This window comes from Urocampus carinirostris, chromosome 6 (assembly GCF_059441175.1).
Source record: "Urocampus carinirostris isolate Australia breed hairy pipefish chromosome 6, RoL_Ucar_1.0, whole genome shotgun sequence".
NCBI classification, from domain to species: domain Eukaryota; kingdom Metazoa; phylum Chordata; class Actinopteri; order Syngnathiformes; family Syngnathidae; genus Urocampus; species Urocampus carinirostris.
Genome location: NC_142354.1, coordinates 8478318 through 8501942, shown reverse-complemented (window position 1 = coordinate 8501942; position 23625 = coordinate 8478318). Strand labels below are relative to the sequence as shown.

The 23625-nt window shown below is 40.1% G+C and overlaps 1 protein-coding gene across 1 annotated transcript in view; it reads left to right on the top strand.

Annotated features, from left to right (window-relative positions):
• Positions 1-4159: 4159 nt before the first annotated feature.
• Positions 4160-23625, top strand: part of cntn2 (contactin 2) — a 51927-nt gene continuing 32461 nt past the window's right edge. Inside the window, exons 1-11 of the mRNA XM_088337733.1 lie at positions 4160-4352; positions 6341-6444; positions 7260-7401; positions 11371-11546; positions 12981-13076; positions 13145-13357; positions 13423-13525; positions 15599-15780; positions 17516-17652; positions 21961-22090; positions 22162-22312. Coding sequence (XP_088193859.1) covers positions 6390-6444; positions 7260-7401; positions 11371-11546; positions 12981-13076; positions 13145-13357; positions 13423-13525; positions 15599-15780; positions 17516-17652; positions 21961-22090; positions 22162-22312 — 1385 coding nt within the window. The 5' untranslated portion in view covers positions 4160-4352; positions 6341-6389. The remainder of the gene's footprint in view (positions 4353-6340; positions 6445-7259; positions 7402-11370; positions 11547-12980; positions 13077-13144; positions 13358-13422; positions 13526-15598; positions 15781-17515; positions 17653-21960; positions 22091-22161; positions 22313-23625) is intronic.

Genomic DNA, 23625 nt, shown 5'->3' with positions numbered 1-23625 from the left:
AGTCAGCCATAGCCTACAACCAAATAGATCACCTGAATGCTCTTTAGATAGAAATAACAACATGAAAATGTCACGGTTGCCATGGCGCTCAATTTGCCCCGCCCGTGTGGCGCCAGCTGCAGCTTGTTGACAGATTTAAACTCTGTCCTGTCAGTCCCCTTTTGTTGGTCTGTCTGCGAATCTCTGTTTTTACACACAAGCCCTTTTTCGCCTGTCTGTTTTTTGCTCCTGTGTGCGTTTTTGATTCCGACCACGTCTGCTCTCCCGCCCTGAATTACGATCCGTTTTTGATTCCGACCACGTCTACTCTCCTTTCCTGGCTCTTGACGTGTTTCAGAAGCCGACCACGTTTTTGCTCTCATATCCCGGCTACTGACCTGTTTTTTGACAAATTACATTATAATATAATTTCTTTTTTGAAACCTTCAAACAAAGAAAATTTGCTTTTTTTTAAATCAACCGTGTTATTTCAATTTTTTTCGTTCCACCTATGAAACGACGGCAAGATCCACTGCTGCTAAACGTATAAAAGCAGAAGATAGTGGAAAGGAGGATGGGGCTTTTTTGGGGAGGGGGCAAATGAAGTGCCTGGGGGCGGGGGGCAGGATGACAATAAGACATGAGCTAATGTCTCTCTGCCGGCATCTGGCTAATGCGCATAGGTCGGGCTCATCTAAGAAGCCTCAGGGGAGGCCGAGGAGAGGGCCGCGGGGGTGGGGCGGGGCGGGGCCGGACCGTCCTAGTATTTGGAGCTAGTTAAACTGGTACCATTAGCACTTTGGATAGTGAATATTCCAACAAGAGTCTGGGCTTAAAACTAGGGTTTTAAAGTGTAACCAGGGTTTCCAACCAGGGTCTGTTCCTAAGTCTAGGGTTTTCAAGCATTCCTATGTTTTCCAGCTGGTGTTTCTGACTAGGGTTTGATCCGGAACTAAGGTTTTAAAGTGTTTCTAGAGTTCTCATCTGAAACTAGGGTTTTGAAGAATTTCCAAGGTTTTGGCCTGAAACTAGGGTTTTAAAGCATAAATAGGGTTTTTCTGCTAGTGTTTCCAATCAGGGTTTGTTCCTAAATCTAGAATTTTGAAAGCGTTCCTATGTTTTCCAGCTAGTGTTTCTGACTAGGGTTTGGTCCTGAGCTAAAGTTTTAAAGCGTAACCAGGGTTTTTGTGCTAGGGTTTCCAACCAGGGTTTGTCCCTAAAACTAGGGTTTTAAAGTGTTCCTATGTTTTCCAGCTAGTGTTTCTGACTAGGGTTTGGTCCTGAACCAAGGTTTTAAAGTGTTTCTAGAGTTGTCATCTGAAACTAGGGTTTTGAACAATTTCTGAGGTTTTGGCCTGAAACTAGGGTTTTTAAGCATAACTAGGGTTTTACTGGCTAGGGTTTCCAACCAGGGTTTTGTCCTAAAACTAGAGTTTTAAAGTGTTCCTGGAGTTTCAAGCTGAAACTTTTGAAGAATTTCCAAGGTTTTGGCCAGAAACTAGGCTTTTAAAGCATAACTAGGGTTTTTCTGCCTAGGGTTCCTGACTCTGGGTGGTCTCTGAATTTGGGGTTTTAAAGTGTTTTTAGGAAATCTGGCTAGAGTTTTCAACTAGGTTTCCGGCCCAAAATTAGGGTTTTAAAAGCGTTACAAGAGTTTTTCTGGTAGGGTCTCCAACCAGGGTTTGGTCCTGAATCTAGGGTTTTAAAGTGTTTCTAAGATTTCCAGCTAGGGTTTTCCAACTAGAGCTGTGGTCTGAAACTAGGGTTTTGGAAGATTTCTATGGTTTCAGCTTAGGTTTCTAATTAGAGTTTTAAAGTATTCTTATGTTTTCCGGCTAGGGTTTTAGACTAGGGTTTGGTCCTTAAACTCGGGTTTTCAAGCGTTCCTGGGCATTTGGCCTAAAACTAGGGTTTTAAACCGTTCCTAAGTTTTCCTGCTAGGGTTTCTGAATAGGGTTTTAGACCTGGAAACTTTCCTCGGTTTTACATCTAGGATTTCTGAAAAAGGTTTAACCGAATGGCATATCATATCATTACATTTAGAAACGGGAAACCTCGCATGACTTTCAGAAGCCTTTCGATTGATGCATTTTCCGATTTTATGCGGGATCAGATGCAGTCAAATGATCCGGAAAAGCCGGGGGAAGGGGCACGCCTGTCTCGAATGCGCTGAAGGAGAACGGCTTAGGCTAACAAAAGCGCATCTTTTTTTAATTGGCCTTCAGTTTTATGATGGATTCACATGATTTATTTTTTGATTGTGGGCGCTGTCACTTAGGCTTTCTTCTGGGACGCTGGGGTAGAAGGGTATGACGACAAACTGTCATGGGAGTTTTCTTTTATCACTGATTTTAATTTCCTTCTAATGAAATGGATCGTCCTAATGGAATGAGTGGTTACGGAGAATTAGATGACGCAAATGTAGTTACAGGTTGGCTATTAAAATGTATACTCCAAATTTAAAAGATAAATTCTTACATCCTGGTAAAATAGAAATAAAACGTAACTCACTCCTTGCCAAAGCAATTTTTTTTGTCGTTTACGTTTTATTATTCTTGATATCAATTGAATTATTCTTATATTTTCATGGCCAAAGAGGAATCTATGTTTTCTTTTTTATTCTATTTATTTATTTATTTATGTATTTGTTTATTTATTTATTTATTTTTACTGTATTTTTTGTTTGTTTGTTTGTTTGGTTGTTTATTTATTTATTTATTTTAATGAGTTTATTTATTTATTTATTTGTTTGGTTGTTTGTTTATTTATTTATTCAATTATTTTTAATGTATTTATTTATTCATTTATTCATCTATTTATTTCTTCAATTATTTTTAAGGTTTTTTTTTTATATATGTTTATTTATTTATTTATTTATTTATTTTGTAGAAACATTAATATACAACTTTTCAAGAGTTAGTACCAAAAATGATGTCATTGTTCTTGGTTTGTGACCTTGGTTAAAAAAAAAAAAAAAAGTACCTAAACTCAATCAGTGCCAAAGACGCATTTTCACGTCATTTAAGTTTTACTATATTTGTTCTAAAATATATATGATTATTTTTCTTTAGCAAAAAATAATCTACTTTTTAAATTTTGTTTAATTTATCTATTTTGGTCATATTCCTTTATTATATATATATATATATATATATATATATATATATATATATATATATATATATATATATATATATATATATATATATATATATATATATAGTGAGTTAGAAATTTTGGCAAAAATCTTGAAAGAGTTAAAAAAAAAACGAAAATAATAATTGTTATAGTTTTGGTAAAAAAAAGTATAAATGTTCTTATTTCACATGAAAAACATGTTAAAATATAAAAGTGTTACGATTAAAAAAAAACATTTTAAAATGAGCAAATCTTTCTGAAAAAGGGGAAGAATGTTTGATCTATTTATTTATTAATTTGTGTTAGTGATCCATTGAATTCCAATTTGATTCTGGAATTTGAATTCACAAACAAAAATCACAATTGATCATTTATTGTCAGGACCAGAACGGAGACAGTACCCACTTGCGTAACGTTTCCCTCAGTTTTATTAGAAGAAAGGAAAGGGTTGCACCCACGATCCGGCGATCGCTGGTCGCGGGAAGCATGCAGAAGTGGGACTTCCGTGGCGAGCGATGGCGGTGTCGGGAACAGGAAAAAAACGGTCAGTAGCCAGGGCAGGAGAGCAAAAAATCGTGGTCGGGATCAGAAAACGGGTCGTAGCCGGAGACAAACGGAAGCAAAAACGGGACAGGTGGGAGTCAGGATCGAAAAAAGGCTTGCTGTGTAAAAACAGAGGTTTGTAGACGGACTGACAAAAGGGGATGGATAGGAGTGGGTTTAAATATGGGACAGGGAGCCAAGCAGTTGGCGCCAAATGAGCAGGCATAGGGGCTTCACATCAGTAATCATGACATTTATTTTGATTCCGGAGACAAAAATAATTAGTTCATGATATCTAAATGAATATTGTAAAAGAATAAATATACAATAATAGTTGATGATTATTATTTTTTATCTTTCTTCAACAAATCGAGCTTTACTTGTCTAAATATGTCTAAATATGAGTTTTTAAATCATTTTCTGGTTTCTAGAAGGACGACGATTGTGATTTTATTTTGTAAAACGGAAACAGGAAGTGACTTTTACGTACGAACGCCAACTTGGCGTGCAAATTGAACAGACGATGATGGGAAGAAAGGAGGGATGCCAAGAAAAGGAAATCGAACCCAGAACAGAAAAGACACGTTTCCTCGCAGGGACCTTTCTCAGTTTCATTTTATGGATTACAGATGAAAAGGCAAGCCTTTATTGTGCAAATTGAGCATTGACTTTTTTTGCTAAACATCGCTAAGGTAAGTGTTTTTATTTCTATTTTTCTTTCGCTCAATCCTAAAAACCTTTATTTGGTGTATTTTTTTTTTACTTATTTCTATTTTTATTTGATTTTATTTGCAAAGAGAAACTGAAACGTGCTGACTTTGACGCAGTAACGTCACATGTCGGGAGCAAAACACTCGCTTTTGTTTTTTACCCCCTTTTCTCGCAGCGTTAATTTAACGCTGTGTTCAAATTTAAAATGCTTATCTGTATTGCAGTCCGTTCTGCTTTTAAATGAGCTTAATTGAAGTTATAATGGGACATATCATTAACAAAACACGAGCTTTTTCTCCTTCGTAGCTAAACGCGTTATTTTAACTCTTTACTTATAGTAAACGTGCCCTTTAGTATTTATTGTAATGTGTTTTGATTTTATATTGTCTTAATCGGAGTAAAAAAGATCAAGGCTCTCGCTTTTAATGGTTTCCTCCCTTGTAGCTCAACGCGGTAATTTAACGCTGCATTTAATATTGAAATGCATTGCTGATCTTTATTGTAATCTATTCGGATTTTGTATTGTCTTAATTGGTGTAAATCGTTAGCATAAACACCATATTTTCTTTTAGTAGTTAAATAGGTTAATTTGACGTTTCACTTATAGTAAATACGCAAAGTGTATATTTATTGTAATCCGTTTTGATTTTGTATTGTTATAAAATTAAAAAATATATAAAATATTGATTTTATGGGGCTAATATTGGACTAATCATGAGCAGAACGGCAATGGTCAATTAACTTTAATTTAATGCTAGTTTTATAGTAAACATGCATAGCTAATCTTCATTATACTTTATTTCCTAATTCGGTTTAAATGAGCCATAATGGGAAGCATTTTTTCTTTGATAAATGCGTTAAACGCTGCACTTAGTGTAACCATTGCATAGTTAATCTTTATCATGCATTGTATTATTAATATCCTAGTAAAAATTTATAATGGCGTCATAATGCGACAAACGGTTAGAAAAACACCTGATTTTATTTTATTGTTTTTCTCTTGTAGAAAAATACGGTAATTTAATGCAAAATATTACATAGAAAGTCTTTATTATTCGCCTTTTTAACTTTAAATTGGCTTTATTGTCATGATTACTGATTTGAAGCACCTGTGCCCTCTCGTTGTCACCTGTTGTCAGTCCGTCTGCGAACCTCAGTTTACTCTAGCTTTTTTCGACCCTGACTCCCACCTGTTTTTGCTCCCTTCTGTTTCCCGGCTTTGACCCGTTTTTTGATCCTGACCACGTCTACTCTTTTCCTGGCTTACGACTCGTTTCCGACCACGTTTTTGCTCTCCTGTCCCGGCTACTGACCCTTTTTTTCCGTTCCCGACACCGCCATCGCTCGCCACTGAAGTCCCACTAACGCGTTCAGAGCGACCTTCTTCCCGCGTCCAGCAAACACCGGATCGTGGGTGCAACCCTTGCGTTTCTTCTAATAAAACTGAGAGAAACGTAGCGCAAGTGGGTCCTGTTTCCTGTTCTGGTCCTGAGGCTTATTGTAAACCTTACGTGTAGTTTCTATATCATAATCGACAAATCGTGAACAAAACAGTGGCTTTTATTATTTTCTCTCCTGTAGCTAAACATATTAATTTAACACCGCATGCAATGCTAACATTGCATGGAAAATAGTATTACTCCCTTTTTAATTTTATAGTCTCTCTAATTGAGTCATAATAGGACAACACATTAGCATAACACGTGAAGAACTGAGGTTCAGAGGGAAAAGAACATGAAAGAAAATGGTGAAAGCTCGGAGTCCCATTCCCAAGAAAGCATTGCATGACATTGTATCCGCACAAGCAAAATGATACTGGTGGTACCGAAAAAAAATGGAACATAACTGTACAGAACATGAAAATTTACCAACACGATTGGGATTTTTTTCTCTATATTAATTGTCTTCTCAATGCTTAAAGTGACGGCTCCGTCAATCTGGAGTAACGGGGTTTTTTTTCTGCCCATAGGCATCAAACGGATTTTCCCGTCAGAAGGATCGACTTTCTCCGAGAAGGGATGGAGTCGTCATTGATTCTTCTGCTCCTCGGCTCCATTCCGCTCGCAGTTTTTGGCAAGTTCGAATACATTTTCCACAGTTACTTCGTTTCCTTCCTGTACCAGTAACTTTCTTGGAATCCATTATTTTGGCCAGAGAAAGGAAAAAAAAACAACAAAATCGCCATAAAATGAGATGTGGTTCGCGGGAAGAAGAGATCGAGCTCGGCGTTATTGCCATCTACTGTTTTATGCTATGCTATTCTATTCTATTCCATTCTATTCTTTTTTTAAGCTATTCTATTCTATCCTATTTTATCCTATCCTATTCTATTCTATTCTTTTCTATCCTATTGTATGCTATTCTATTTTGTGCTATTCTATTCTGTGCTATTCTATTCTTTTCTATTCTATTTTGTGCTATTCAATTCTATCGGTAAATGGTCGGCATTTATGTGGTGCTTTTCAAGTCAATGAAGACCTCCCAAAGCTATTCTATTCTATTTTATTTTATTCTATTCTATTCTTTTTTTGCTATTCTATTCTATTCTATTTTGTGCTATTCAATTCTATTGATAAATGGTCTCCATTTATATAGCGCTTTTCAAGTCAAAGAAGACCTCCCAAAGCTATTCTATTCTATGCTATTCTGTTCCCGACCCTCAAGTCGAGAAACACTGATTTACACGTATATTACACATAACAACTTACATAGTATATCGTTTTTTTTTCTCTCGGGCACCGGGGGTCAGGACCCCATTAGCATAGGTATATGTGTCAATTTGACAGAATGGAAATGAGGCCGTATCCTAGGTTCCACTCTCCATTCTTCCCCTTGCACTCGGTGCCCATTTGGGATCGTCCCCAACGTCCTTGTCTTTGCTCCGGCAGGCGGAGACGTTTGCGTGTCGGGTCACGACAGCGGTCCGGTTTTCGAAGATCAGCCCAGCGGTTTGATTTATCCCGAAGGTTTGAGTGAAGGCAAAGTGGTCCTCAGCTGTCAAGCCAGGGCCAGTCCGGCCGCTTCCTACAGGTGGGGCTCTGTCTTTAATGTTTGGTGACGTTAGATCCACTTTTCCTTTGCAGTGGTACCACTACTTAGGGATCAAACTGGTTCTGGGATTAGCTTTTTAACCTGGGATATTTATAAGTAGAGACGCTTTTTGAACGTAAACGCGCTAATCTGTTCCAACCCTTGCAAAAGTATGATTTTTTTTTTCAATCTTAAAAGAGCATCAGAACATGAAACAAATACATATTCAAATGAGACTACCGAGCAATAAACATAAAACGAGAGGCACGTCATGTCACAAAACCCAGAGTAAGAAATAATAAAAAAATATATATTATCTGGGGACACAAAGAGCATGCTGGGATTCAAGCATAAGCAGGTAGAACTCTGGGAGCAGCAAATGGAAGCACATACTCTATTTTTGACTTTGTATCCTGAAAGTCCTTTGTAACTAGAGGCAATACAGGACTGTCTCAGAAAATTAGAATATTGTGATAAAGTTCTTTATTTTCTGTAATGCAATTAAAAAAACAAAAATGTCATACATTCTGGATTCATTACACATCAACTGAACTATTTCAAGCCTTTTATTAATACTTCAAACGACAAAATTGTCTAATATACCTGTGTGACTTTTTTCTTCAAATTTTCTGATCTATTTTAAGATTTTTTTAAATCATTTTTAGGGAAAAATGAAAATGCAGTATAAAAAATATGCAATATGAAAAATATATGAAAACCAAATATATAAACAAATATAGTCTAAAAATCATCTAAAAATACATAACTTTGAATGCTAGAGTTACGACAATCCTTGGAAGTAGAAATTTTAAAACCAGTATAATATGCTGTCACTTCCCCCCACCCTGCATCCACCTGCTACTCCGCTACACCAACTCAGGTCACATCACACCAAAGGCAGATCAAATATATTTTTCCTTACATTTATATACAGGTATTTTCCTATTTGGGTACTTTGTAACCTGAAACTTTCGTATGTAGAGACATTTGTAAGTAGAGATGCCTTTTGAATGTAAACACGCTAATCCGTTCCAACCCTTGCAAAAGTATTAATAAATATATATTCCAATTAGACTACCGATAATAATAAACATAAAACAAGAGGCACATCATGTCACGGAACATAGAGTAAAAGAAATAATCAAAACAAATCATTTTCTGGGGACACGAAGAGCACGCTGGGATTCACGCATATGCGCCGGGTTGCCAGGTAGAACTCTGGGAGTGCCAAATGGAAGCAGGTACTCTATTTTTGACTTTGTATCCTGAAAAGCCTTTGTAACTAGAGGCAATATTTTCCTATTTGGGTACTTTGTAACCTGAAACTTTCGCATTTAGAGACATTTGTAAGTAGAGGTACCGCTGTATTGTGTTTTTGGTCTCGTATTGGCTCTCTTGTTATTGCTCCATCGTCGTCTGGGTACATATCCTACACCATCCTCTTTCATGTTTTGTTCCGTTTGAAATAGGTGTCCAATGTATACTGGGATTCTTTCATCTTTTGTTCCTTTAGAGCAAGTGGGCGTCCCAGGATATCATGAATTGTCTTCCATTCATGTTTTTTTCCGTTTATTGCTTGGTTGTTGTTCTGTCCATGTGTCAGAATGTTTTTTTGCGTCATCCTATTTTCATGTTTTGTTCAGTTACAGCTAGTTAGTGTCCCATCATATTCTGAATTGTCTTCCTTTCATGTCTTTTTCCGTTTATTGCGTGGTTTAGTTGTCATGGCACTCTGGTTGTTGTTCTGTCCATGTGTCATCCTAATTTCATGTTTTGTTCAGTTAGATGCTAGTTAGTCTCTCAACTATCTTGGCTTCATGTTTCTTTTCAGTTACAGCTAAATAGTGTATCTGCCTCATACTCAATAGTTTCATCGCCATGGGAACCCTATCATTTTTTTAATCAATGTTTAGGTATTTGGGCTGGCTACCTTTCATGTTTTGTTCAGTTTGAGCTAGTTAGTGTCCCAACATATTCTGAATTGTCTTCCTTTCATGTCTTTTTCCGTTTATTGCGTGGTTTAGTTGTCATGGCACTCTGGTTGTTGTTCTGTCCATGTGTCATCCTAATTTCATGTTTTGTTCAGTTAGATGCTAGTTAGTCTCTCAACTATCTTGGCTTCATGTTTCTTTTCAGTTACAGCTAAATAGTGTATCTGCCTCATACTCAATAGTTTCATCGCCATGGGAACCCTATCATTTTTTTTAATCAATGTTTAGGTATTTGGGCTGGCTACCTTTCATGTTTTGTTCAGTTTGAGCTAGTTAGTGTCCCAACATATTCTGAATTGTCTTCCTTTCATGTTTAAATGGTACAGCATTACATTTCAAAGTCTCTTGCAAAGTACATGGAGCTGGATTACTTTCACTTTCTCTCTCTTCTTATCTTTCTTTCATCTGTTCTGTATTTTCACTCGCTCTCTCTCTTTTTCTCACTCCCTCTATTTTCCTCCCTTTATCTCTTAATCACTCTTTTTTTCTTTCTCTCTCTTCCTTTTTCCTCTTTTTTTTCTCTTTTGCTCCCTTTTCCATCTCTGTCTCTCTCTCTCTCTTATTCTTTTATTTCTCATTCTTTTTTCCCTCTTTGTAGCTATCTCTCTTAAGTTATCTCTTCTGATTCTTTATCTCTCTTTCTCACTTTATCTCCCTCTCTCTCTCAATTTCTTTCTTTCTTAATTGTGTCTTTCTTTTGTCTTGTTCTTTGTTTTCCATCGTTTTCTCTTTTCTCTCTCTTTCTTTCTCTCTTGCCCTCTCTTTTTATCCCTCTGCTCCTTGATTGTACTCTCACGATATATATATATATATATATATATATATATATATATATATATATATATATATATATATTGTATCTCTCTATATGCTCCCTCTATTTTCCCTTTATTTCTTTATCCATCTCTCCTTTGTCTTTCTTTTCCCATCATTCATTCTCTTTTTCCTCTCTTACCTTCAGCTGCCTCTTTGTCTTCCCTTGTTTTCTTTCTTTTTAAATCTCTTTCTCCCTCTGCCTCTTGATTGTACTCTCACCGTCTCTATTATGCTCTTTATTTTCCCTTTCTGTCTTTATCCATCTCTCCTTCATCTTTCTTTTTCCATTCTTCTCTATTTTTATCTCTTTCTTTCTCTCTCTCTCTCCCCCTCTTTTTTTCTCCAATTGCCTCTCGATTTTACTCTCGCTCTCTCTCTATTATGCTCTCTATTTCTCCCTCTTACCTTCCACTGTCTCTCTTTGTCTTCCTTGTTCTCTTTCTCTTTTTCTCCCTCTTTCTCTCCTTTTCTCTTTCATTCTGTTTCACTCTCCTTTTTCTCCCTTTCTTTCTCTATTGTGCTCTTTCAATATCTCTCTTTATGGCTCTGTTACCTTCTGTTTTTTTCTACCTCTCTCAATTTCTTTTCTTATTTTTGTCTTTCTTTTGTCTTGTTCTTTGTTTTCCGTCTTTTTCTCTTTTCTCTCTATTTCTTTCTCTCTCGCCCTCTCTTTTTTATCCCTCTGCTTCTTGATTGTACTCTCACTATCTCTATTATGCTCTTTTTATTTTCCCTTTCTTTCTTTATCCATCTCCCCTTTGGCTTTCTTTTAACATCTCTCATTCTCTTTTTTATCTCTCTTTCTTTCTCTCTCTGTCTCCCTCTCTTTTTTTTTCTCCAATTGCCTCTCGATTTTACTCTCGCTCTCTCTCTGTTATGCTCTCTTTTTCCTTCCGCTGTCTCTCTTCCGCTTTTAACCCTCCCTCTCTTTTTCTATTTCATTTTGTTTCGCTCTCCTTCTCCCTTTCTTTCTCTATTGTGCTCTCTTCATTAATGGCTCTCTTCCCTTTGTTTTTTTCCTCTCTCTCTCTCTCTTTCTTTCTCCCTATCTCTTTAATCATCTAGTCCGGCCCCCGTGCGATTTTTGTTTTCCCAGCATGAACCCCCCTCCCCCCTGCCCGAACTCAGAGTAGCCGAAATGAGTCTGACACAACCCCTTCAGGTGGTTGGTGAACGGTTCCGAGGTCCCGCTGGGTCTGGACCCGCGTTACTCCCTGGTTGCCGGCAACCTGGTGATCAGCCGTCCCGATCCAGGGCCCGACACGGGTTCCTATCAGTGCCTTGCCATAAACCGCTGCGGGACCATCATCAGCAGAGCCGCCAACCTCAAATTCGGATGTAAGCCTACACGCTCCGAAACGCTTTTAAAATTGTGTTTTCAAGGTCAAGGAAATGCTTAAAATCGTTGCCCTGTTTCTTGGCACTGTGACTCTAAAGACCACGTAATAAATGAATATATATATATCTATATTTTATTTGAAATGCGTGAAAATGACGCCGACACGCCTGCTCTAGTGGCTTTTCACCGCCCCCCTACTAGTTGCACCCAAGAGGACAGCTCTATTTAGAAAACCGTCTTTTTTGGCTTGACAGTGTCTCTGTGCCCTGCGACTGGCCGGCAACCAGTTCAGGATGTCCCCAGCCCACTGCCCGAAGATAGCTGGGATGATCTCCAGCACCCCCGCAACCCTACTGAGGATAAGCGGTGCAGATAATGGATGGATGGATGGATATTATCAATAATTATAAAACATGATGCACCCAATGATTTACTCATTAGTTTTTCATATGTTTTGCAGGGGACGCCTGCAAAACACAAGAAAAAAAAAAGAAATTTTCACAATAAAATAAAGATTAAAAATATGAACTCTTCAACGCTATAAAAAAAACAAAAAAAAATGAACCAATTTAGACCCTGATCCTTTGATAATCATGCAAAACTTTAAAATAGGCAAAACAAAAAGCAAAAGCAGTCTCTAAGATTGAATAGACTCTGCTTTGGAGGAATCAATATCACTAAAATGAGTCCAAATTTGTCTCATTTTACTTCTTTTTAAACAAAATGTACTTCCATCTTCGTAAACAAGTGTAACTTTTTGAAGCTGCGCGTGAATTGTTAAGGCAGAATGGCAGAATTCATTTCAGTTTATAGCAGCCCACTGACACCCCAGATATCATGGATAAGAACAGCTCAAAAAGTAAAAATTCCGTGCTAGCAGCAAGATAGAGGCTTTATTTTAGTCCATAAAATCAACACTTAAGAACACTCTGGCAGGATATGTGTAGCCGGGACAGATGAACGGAGCGTGGATCGATACAGGAAAAGGTCGGGATCAAAACGGGAGCCAGAGTCAAAAGTGCTTGCCTTGCATATGCTGAGGTTCCCTGACGGACTGACCAGGAGTAAAAGAGAATCATGTGGTCAAATAGCAGGAGGACTAATTAGGGAACGAGTGGCACCTGGGGCTGAAAGAGTGAGCGCAGGTGAGGGCAATTGACAAATCGTGTTTAGTACTTTTTCATAAGATTTAGTACATATCATATTTTGCAATAATATAAATATGTTTTCATACTTTTAGTATATTACATTATGACGTTGAAGGATGGGTACTACTACTACTACTCTTCATTTAAAAGTTCTCGAAAATTAGAAAAATTGGCCTTGAAAGTGCTTAAAAAGTGCTTGAATTTTGCCACAAAAAAGGTGTAGATAAACCTTTGAATAGATACAGATTTGTTTTCCTCTCTTTGACGATTCCTTCCATTCCTCAGACCTTCACGACTTCCCGCCCGACAGCCGAAGTCCTCAGACGGCTTACGAAGGCGTGGGAACCTTCCTGGCGTGCCAACCTCCTCCGCATTACCCGGGTATGCCTTTTCTTACGTCATCCTTTGGAAAGAATCTCCTCTTGACCTCCAGAACGTCCTCCTTCCAGCTCTGTCCTACCGCTGGTTCCTGAACGAGTTCCCCAACTTCCTGAAGAAGGACGACGGGCGCCTGTTCGTGTCCCAGGCGACCGGCAACCTCTACCTGGCCAAAGCCGAGGCCAACGACACCGGCAACTACTTCTGCTTCACCACCATCAACATGGACGTCAGCACCAAGAGCACCTTCAGCAAAGCTAACCGGCTCACCGTTCAGCCGGAAGGTCCGTTTTCCCGTCCCGGCCGCGAATCGGCGAGCCCGTCAGACGAGTTTCTGCTTCTGTTGCAGCCGAACCGAAGAAATCGGCGCCCGCCATCAAGGTGCGCTTCCCGGCCGAGACGTATGCCCTGGCTGGGCAAACGGCTCACTTGGAGTGCTTCGCTTACGGAAAGTGAGTCGAAAAATATCCCGGATCTTCTCAACCATCTTCTCATGAGGGAAGTGTTTCTCAATTATTGGTTGTCACGCCCCCCCTCGGAAGAAGAAACCCTCTTGCGCCCCCCCAATATCCATCGCATAATATTGGCGGGGACGGAACAAAGATTACTTGATATGTAGTAACACGACACTTTCGTCTACGCCAAATCGACGCATTTCGCCAGAGAAAAACTCAAGCGTCTTATTTTCACTTGTTTAACGTTCTTTTCAAATTGGCACTTTCGGTTAACACCACTCTCCGCCGATAGCAGTATTTGTTTTTTTGACAGTCCTGTTTGCCAAGTTGAAGATCGCCTCATTTAGTTCCATATACGTTTAGCCACTAATAACCGATTCAAATGACGATTGGCACATTTGTTAGCAAGGAAATTCCCAACATCATTTTCAAACATTTACAACTCTGTCAAAATTTCTAAAAATTGGCCAAAGTAAAATAAACAGTTGCAAAGGTTTTAGAGCTGTAAACTGGTCGAATCAGAGCCTAATATTATCGTGTGCAGGGTAATTCCTGGTTCATTTTACACACTATTGTTATGACTTCTAGAAAGAGTCAAACATTTACAACTCTCGTTGCATGGTCCATCTTCTCTTCTTTCAGAAACCACTTTGAATTTTTCGTTTAGCCCAATGGTCGCAGAGTTTTGCTCACCTAAACAGGGCTTGTAAAACAGGGGCCCCAGCGTCCCCATGGTAAAAAGAGGGTTAACAGGAGCTAAATATTGTATGTATCTATCAGTGTTGGGCATGTTACTTAAAAAAAATAATTATAGTTACTCTCTACTTCTTCCCACATGTAACTGTGTTAGTAACTGACTTAATCTACAGAAAAAGGAACTAGTTGTGTTGCTTTAAGAATAAGTTGTTGTATGGCAAAGAATTTGACATTTTCTAAGCAATAATTGAGTCAGTTGACTAGAACCAGCCCTTCAGGTTGTTTTTGTTGCTTTAATCCCTACATTATTATGTAACATGCACGGAAAGGGGCAGGGGGCATAAAGAAAAAAAGACACATGAAGTAAAAACACAATTCCAAAAGTAAAAAAGAGAGATAAGTGTCAAGATCCAGAACAGGATCAAGACCCAAACGCGTGACGTTCTCACACAAGCTTTATTTTACGGGAAATGGGGAGTCATGCACGTTAGACAGCGGTCTGGCGTGGAAAGACAGGAAGCCAGAGACCGACGAGATTGATTCCAATTGCTTGAGTTGATATCGGATAGATTGGGTCGATACCGGACGGGGCGGGACAGACAGACAGAATAGATAATGAAACGGGTTATCGAAAATAAACAGGACAAACAAGAAGGGAACGAAAACTGGAGAGAATAATAAACAGGACAAAAATAGACGGTAATGAAACTGGAAGCTGATATTAAACAGGACAAAAATAAACAAGAACAATACCGGACTGGAAATACCAACAGGAAAACAGGACCCAGTCAGAATTCCACGTCTTGCGGGGCAGAGGTTCGTTGACGGACTGACAAAGGAAGAGTGAGAGCACTGAGGTTCAATAGACGGAAAGCCAATCTGTTATTGAGCTGCAGCTGGCGCCACACGGGCGGGGCCATTTGGGTGCCATGGCAACCTTGACAATAAAAGAAAATACATTTTAATTAAACACGTAAACACTGAAAAACATGGAAATTAAAATATAATTATTTAGCAATCTCCCCAAAAATACGATATAATCCCAAAAAAATGTAACCTTTATTATGCTCAACAAATTTAAAGTCAACAACACAGAATCCCCCCAAAATGCATATTGACCAATCACAAAAGAAGAAAGGCTTCTCAGGGGGAGCCGGCTCCGTTCTTTCACTTCCAAGAGCCGACTCGTTGAAACGTTTCGTTCGCGAATGACACAAGTCGGTTGACCTGGCCCTCAGTCCCCTTTTCTTTCGGCGCTTTAGTAAACAATGTATTTGTAATTGCTATCTAACTATATGGTAGTGGCACTGATTTTTATTCCAGGAGAGCATTTTGTTTTCAGCATCACGTTTATAATTTGATTTCCTTTCCCAGTCCGGTCCCAAAACTCCGCTGGAAGAAAGTGGACGGGCTGATGCCGTCCAAGGCGGGTTCGAGCGTCACAAGTCCGACACTCGTCCTACCGGATCTGTCCTTCGACGACGAGGGCGTCTACGAATGCCAGGCGCACAACTCTGAAGGCGTGGACACATACCAGGGGCGCATCAACGTGCAAGGTTCGATTCCGTTTTTCTGTTCGCTAATGTACGGAAGGTTCGTACGGGTGCTTGAAATCCTTGAAAATGCTTCAATTTAGATGATGTGTTTACAAGATCTTGAAAATGCTTGAAATTGTTGCCATTGCCACGTTTCTTGGCAGTCAGACCATGCAATAAATGAATATTTCATTTTTTTTAAACTACAAGAAAATGACGCCAACACGCCTGCTCTGGTGGCTTGTCATTATGGCGTTATCATGTGAAGCGTTACCGGTCGCACCCAAGAGGACAACTTTCTTTAGAAAACTTCTTTTTTGACTCTGCTCACTGAGAGCCAGATCCTCAGAGTCTTTGTTTTTATAATACATTAACAATAATCACAAAACGTTATACACCAAATTGTTTTTCAGGAGATACCTGTAAAAACACATGAAATATTTTCAGGACCAGAACGGAGACAGGACCCACTTGCGTTACATTTCTCTCAGTTTTATTGGAAGAAAGGAAAGGGTTGCACCCACGATCCGGTGATCGCTGGACGTAGGAAGCAGGTCGTTTTGAATGTGGAAGTGGATCTTCCCGTGGTGAGCGATGGCGGTGTCGGGAACGGAAAAAAACGGGTCAGTAGCCAGGACAGGAGAGAAAAAAACATGGTCGGGGTAGGAAGCGAGTCGTAAGCCAGGAGAGGAGAGTAGACGTGGTCAGGATCAAAAAATGGGTCGAAGCCGGGAAACGTACGGAAGCTAAAACAGGAATGAGTCAGGGTCCAAAAAGGCTTGCCTATTGTTCAATGAGGTTCGCAGACGGACTGACAAAAGGGGACAGATAGGAGTGGGTTTAAATAGGGACAGGGAGCCAATCAGAGTCCGATTTAGTTGGTGACAAATATAAATCCAAATATTCAAAGATCTACAAAGAAAATGGTAAAATACAAACAATGGAGCTCTTTACACACTCAAAAGATTTAAAGTCGATAAACAACACAAAATCCCAGAAAATGCAAAACAATAAAATAAAGATTAAAATATAAAATGCCCCCCAAAAAATCGATTTTGACCAATTTAGGCACAGATCTGCTGAAAGACACGTAAAAAAATATAAATAAAATCAGTAGAACAAAAAGCAAAAGTTCAGCAGTCCCTTAGATTGAAGATGCAATGCACTTCAGAGCTATTCCTATTTTTGAAATGAGTCCAAATTTGGCTTGTTTATTACATATAACAGTGTCTGAAATGACGTCTGCCCGGACGCCCGGGACGTGCATCTTTTACGTCGGGCATATAACTTACAAAACGTCTCCGCCCGGGTGGCCGACAACTTTTTCAAGAAAAAAAAAAGAAAACCAACAGATTTTTCTTTCAAATCAAACGTTTGCTTTATTCCAATTCCGAAATCTTCGTTCGGTTTGGATATTTCTGCATCGATTCACTTTGTGCTTCCGGATTTTCCCGAGCGTTATTAGGTCGTGCATTTGCATATCATTGTCCAAAGTAGACGCACAGAGAACACAAGAAAATAGGATAAGTGGTCTGGAATGAAGCCAAAACTTCAGCCCCAGAAGAAAGATTCAAAAGAAGCTCACAAAATTGATGACGCTCCAAAACGTAAACGTACATTAGAAGCATGATGGAAAGAGCAGATGGAAAACAGCCATGTCATATCCATGCAATGAATGTTTTAAGTAGATTTATCAACAACTTGATTTTAAAGTGTTGTTCCAAAATGGCTTACGTTTTGAACGTATGGATTTCAGCTCAGCCCGATTGGCTGCAAGTGATGAGCGACTCTGAAGTGGAGATCAGTTCCGAACTGCACTGGAACTGCGTGGCGGCCGGGAAACCGCGACCTTCCGTCCGATGGCTCCGGAACGGACGGACGCTCCAGACGCAGGTAACGTGCGTACGGGTGCTCGAAATCCAGAAAAATGTTTACGCTTTGATTTCGTGTTTTTCGGTGCCTGAGTGAAGTGCTTGAGTTATTTCCGTCGCCGGGTTACCTGGCTGTCTGACGCGCTTTTAAATGAAGTGTGTAAAAATGACGTTGATGGTGGCTCCGATCCTCGTTATCATCTGAAGCGTTAAGTCAAGTCATGTTTATTTGTTTGGCCCAATCACCAAGAATCTCAAAGGGCTGCACAGACCAAAGACTATTATGACAGCATCCCCTGATCTAAAACCGACATGAGGGCAAGGAAAAACTCAAAAACCTCTACATGAGGAAAATAAAGAAACCTTGAGAAGGAACCACACATGAGGTTACTGCGTTACTGCCCTCTACTGTCGTATCCATAAGACCGCTTTATCAAACGAGTCATGGGATGCAGCTCTTTTGTCTTACAAATAGCAGAAGCTCAAAATAGCTCAAAGTATGTGCTAGCAGCAAAATAGTGACTTAATTTAAGTCATCAAAGCCTACACAAATAAGTCTTTCCTTTGATCAGTGCTGGATTTCTTTCTTTGAAGGTCCTGGAAACATTGAAGAATTGGTCTTGAAAGTGCTTGGAAAGGTGTATGAACCCAGGATACAGTATATGCCGTCCCCGCCTTATGACATTTTCACTTTATGGTGTGGACCAAGTTATATTTTGGCCCCTCTTTACAGCATTTTCTCACTACACCACATCAAAAACAAATTATTTAACTTTTTTCCCCAGTTTCCTTTTCCAGCCACTCATGGTAGCCAGTTGGCTGCAGGCTATGGCTTGCCACTATTGTTATTGTTATCTGCCCTTGCTTCGCTTTCAGCAACACTCGCCCTCCACTGCTCCTCCTGCAACTACACTTCGCTCAGTTCTGTGATTTAGGCATCTAGCGCCTTCTTTTTACACTGTTTCCTTCTCAAGCCACTCATGTTAGCCGGTTAGCTGGAAGTGAGGGCTCACCACTTGCTGTTTTAATTATTCGCTGATTTTGCTTCATCCTTTACTGTAACTTGCTTCCTATTGGCCGGCGCTGTTACACCGCGAAACGTGAGGATTCTTGTTGGCCAAACACTGTTAATCAAATCATTTTGGAGGGAACGTCGTTGGGCGTCGCCCCAAAAAATACACAGAGAGAAGCTATGGCAAAAAGGGAACGCTCTTTTTTGTATCCGAGATGTTCGTGATTTCACATTTCAGAAGTGAATTTGTAAAGCAAGTGCAGTCATTCAAATCCCTGGGGGTCCATATCCCTGAGGACTTATCCTGGACAACCACCACAACAGCTTTGGTCAAGAAGGTCCAGCAACTCCAAGATTTCCTCAAAGTAAAAATAAAAACTGAGTACAAGCCTACTGGTGACCTTCTACCGCTCCAAAATAGCGAGCCTGCTGACCTACACTTTGTTGGTGTGGCAATCAAGCTCCACAGTAGCAGACAGGAAGAGCCTGCAGAGGGTGACTAACATTGCACAAAAGATCATTAGCAACCCACTGCCTTCCTTGACTGACATTGATCATTCCAAATGTCTGAACAGAGCAAAACGCACGATAAAGGACATTGCTCACCACAGCTTCCATATGCTCAACTTCCTATCCTCTGAAAGGTGAGACAGATCCTTTCGAGGCAGAACAAACAGACTTAAAGACAGCTTCCTCCCCAAAGCCGTCACAATACTTAAATTTGCAATGAACTGACATACTTTCCACTGGGTGTCAAATGCACTTCTTTTCCGGTCATTTCAGGTAATCTGTATTTGCACTCTAAATAACCAATATTTATCATTGATGCCTGCTATCGTAGCTGCTGCTGACTGGGTTTTTAATGGTGTGTTCTGTCTTGTGTTGCTAGCATAAGCAAACTAGCATTACCTACACGCACACACGTGACCTTACCATGGCGACACCATGAGGAATGGCACAAAAGAGTGGATGAGGCCATGTAAAGTAGGCTTAAACGTATTTGCTAATTGTGTGTATTTCCAATCAGTTTGATGATACCTTTTGGCATCTCTTAGTCTTCCTGTCTTTGTTTACGTTTCCAGCGGGCTGGTCTTTTGTCTTTGTCTTAACATACCAGTACTTTTCTGTGTCTTGTGATCTCAATAAAACACAGAAGCAGACGGGAGTGACTGAGATTAAGATGAAGATTTGAGCGAGAGAGTATGGAAAGATCTCATCTCCCCGGTTGCAACTGGCTAAAATACTTAAGTCTTTGCCTGGTGCATTTTCTTCTATGGTTAGCCAATATTTTTTTAGCTCTCCCACACTTCAGTAGTCGTTTTTGACCCGACATGCCAGTAAACAGTAGTCAATGAAGCTATAGTATTTAGCACCATTAACAATGACGAGTCACACCAATGTTGGGCAGCTGTCAAATGAGGTGGTTCACCTTGTCTGAAAGCACAAAGGGAGCTTTTTAGAGAAATTGAAGATAGCAGTGATAGTTACAGACCCATACCTTTTTCCTCCTGACATATTCACATATCCAAAGAAATTTAAGAGTGTGAATTCTTCTGCAGGCTAGTCGAAGTTAGCTACTACACTCGTACCCACTTAACATAACATTGCTCGCTGAAAGTCCTGGAATACTTTGGGCCCTTTGTTTGAGTGCAGTTACACATCGTCGTCTTCTGTCTTCATCAAAAGGGATGAAATTCCAAATTGACTTAGAAACATGCCTGGTTAGCACAGTCCACCGCACAGCAATGAATCACCATCGAAAAAAGTCGTGGTTCATCTCCCCATAGGGAAATTCACACTTCCTGCAGTATCCTTTTGTTGTTCATTAACAGATTAAATGGATGGCCTCGGGGTGCTGTGTTATAGTTTAGCAACAGCGGAGTGGATGACGTCACATGCTAGGCCAAAAGTTGGACGTCCCTGCAGCAGATGGAAATCTTTGTGTCCAGGGTTACACCACCTCGTGTTCACGTAGATAGCGAGTCCACCTCCTCTCGGCTTCCCGCAGGCTTTTGTGTCTCTGTCTGCCCTAACAGCGCTGAAGCCGGGTAGCTCCACGTTAGCGTCAGGGATGCTAGACAGCAAACTGCATTCCCTGTACGCTTTGATGTTTTTCACCAGCACAGCCAGTTTGTGGTCTTATTTAGTACTATGATTACAGATGGTACCGAAGACTTATAATGCTGCCAGCCGCTTAGCCTTAGCTCCGGCGCTGCATCCACGATAGGGCCCTCTCATCACGCCGGCACAAGAATTCTTCAGGGCAAGGAGTTGATTCCTTGAATAAACACATTTTTATGCGTTTAAACCCATAACCATAAGATAGAAAGTCATCCACAGTATAGTTGCCAGTTGGGATGAAAAACACTGAAGATAAAAGCAGACACTTAAAACAATAAATCACAAAAAGTGCGAAATAACACAGAGCTGCTGGAGAGGCTGCCGCTCGCAGCGGCGCCTATGATGTCCTTGGCATTTGTTTCAAGTAAAATGTTTATTACAGTGCTGTCCACTAGGGTGCTCTTTCCTGTCCCTCTTGGCTCTCATCCTTCCAGGGAAGTCAACATCACCTCAAGGGCAAAGGGTCAATTGGCTCTTTTCCGCCGCTCTGGATCCCACTTGCTTGGTCTTTTGTAGTTATCGGTGGACATTAACAGCAATATTTATGTCCTGTCACTGACTGAAACTGAAAATATGGAGTGCAGTGATTAGCTCATTGGCCTAACACGCGAAATGTGGTTAAGGGATCCAACCGACCGGCCCACAGGAGGCGACAGCCAGTCCCCAAACACAAGCCGGGGACCAAGGCTTCAATAGTGCACACGCTTCAGCTCCATTCTACAGTGACCTCTAGTTGTAACAGACTGCTGTCACAGTCTTGTTCCACGGACAGACTGAGGAGATAATTTATTCCTCATGCCATGAGGCTCTTTAACTCCACCCGGGCGAGTAAAAGCCCACATTAAACCCCACCCCCACATTTGTATATTACCCTATTTACTTTCCGTAGCACTATTTAAATACTCTATATCAAGAAGTTATATTGGCTGTTTTTGTATTCTATATCTTTTATTATTTTATTTGATTTTTCAACTCAAGGATACTGCTGGAAGTGTGAATTTCCCTAGTGGGATGAATATCTATCTATCTCTATCTATCCATCTATCTCAATCTATCTCTCGCTCTCTCGCTAGCTATTTATCTTATCTATCCATCTACCTAGACATCTATCTATTTAGACGTCTATCGAGACATCTATCTCTCTCTCTGTCTCTTTATCTCTATCTTACACACTCTCTTTAAATTCTCTGTCCACAGGATAGAGTAGAAGTCAATGGCGCCCGCCTGAAGATCAGCAGCCTGGCGCTGGACGATTCCGGAATGTACCAATGCGTTGCAGAAAACAAGCACGGGACCATCTACTCCACTGCTGAGCTACGAGTCCAAGGTAAGCAAAGATATACAACAACTAGATAAGCGATACCCGCTTCGACTTTGTTTCCTGCATTTTTTTCGCAGTCCAAGCTCCAGACTTCCGCTCCAACCCGGTTCGCAAACTGATCCCGGCAGCCAGGGGGGGCCAGGTGAAGATGGAGTGTCGGCCCCGGGCGGCCCCCAAGCCCAGTCTCTTCTGGAGTCGCGGTACCGAGTTGCTCACCAACAGTAGCAGGTGCTTTGGCGTTGCCACAAAAAAACATTTCTGTTTAGCAACGCTTCAATTTTCTCCTTTGGGAAAGGCAAGACTTATATTACCGTAATTTCCGAACTATTAGTTGCGCCCAAATGGTAAACGGATTGTATTTATATAGCGCTTTTTAACTCACTGAAGACCTCTCAAAGCGATTTAAAATGTACTTGACACCTATCTATTCACACGCGCACACAATTACCTAGATAGATAGATAGATAGATGTCTAGATGGATAGATAGATAGACAGATAGATGTCTGGATGGATAGATGTCAAGATGGATAGATGTCTAGATAGATAGATAGATGGATAGATAGATCGATGTCTAAGAGATAGATAGATGTCTGGATGTCTAGATAGATAGATGTCTAGACAGAAAAATTGATAGATGTCTAGATAGATAAATAAATGTCTGGATAGATAGATAGATGTCTAGATAGATAGATACTTTATTCATCCCCATAGAGAAATTCACACTTCCAGCAGTAGCCTTGTGTTGAAAAATAAAATAATAAAATAAAAGATATAGAATACAAAAATACCCAATATAACGTGTTGACATAGAGTATTTAAATTAAATTAAGTGCTACGGAAAATACAGACTGTAATAAAAATATGATTATATGCAAATGTGGGGGTGGGGTTTAATGTGGGCTTTTACTCCCCCGGGTGGAGTTAAAGAGCCTCATGGCATGAGGAGAAATTATCTCCTCAGTCTGTCCGTGGCACAGGACTGTGACAGCAGTCTGTCGCTGAAGCTGCTCTTCAGTTTGGAGATGATGCTGTGTAGTGGAAGTGATGAACTGGCGGATCAAGAGGTCGCAGGTTCGATTCCTGGCTCCTCCTTGTTATATGTCAAAGTGCCCTTGGGCAAGACACTGAATCCCTAATGCCCCCAATAAGCAGGTAGGTGCCTTGCATGGCTGACTCCTAGAGGTAAGATTTATGGCCCGAGCCCGAACCCGAACCCGAACCCGAGGCAATTTCGGGCCGGGTCGGGCCCTGAAATGTCAGTCATACGGTCGGGTCGGGTCGGGTTCGGTCCTGCTTTTTTTTTTTTTTTTTTTTTTTTTTTTTTTTTTTTTTTTAATTAATTAATAATGTGTTAAATGTTCATTAAAAATATATACTTAAACTATGTATGGATACTAGACCAAGGAATACTTGTTATAAAATAAATAATTTGGATAAAACGGAGAAGGAGCTGTAATCGCTATTTTTCCGACTCCTATGGAAATTCCTCCCCCCCTCCGATTTTAAATGAAAAAAACAATTTGTTTACACCGCGGGATCC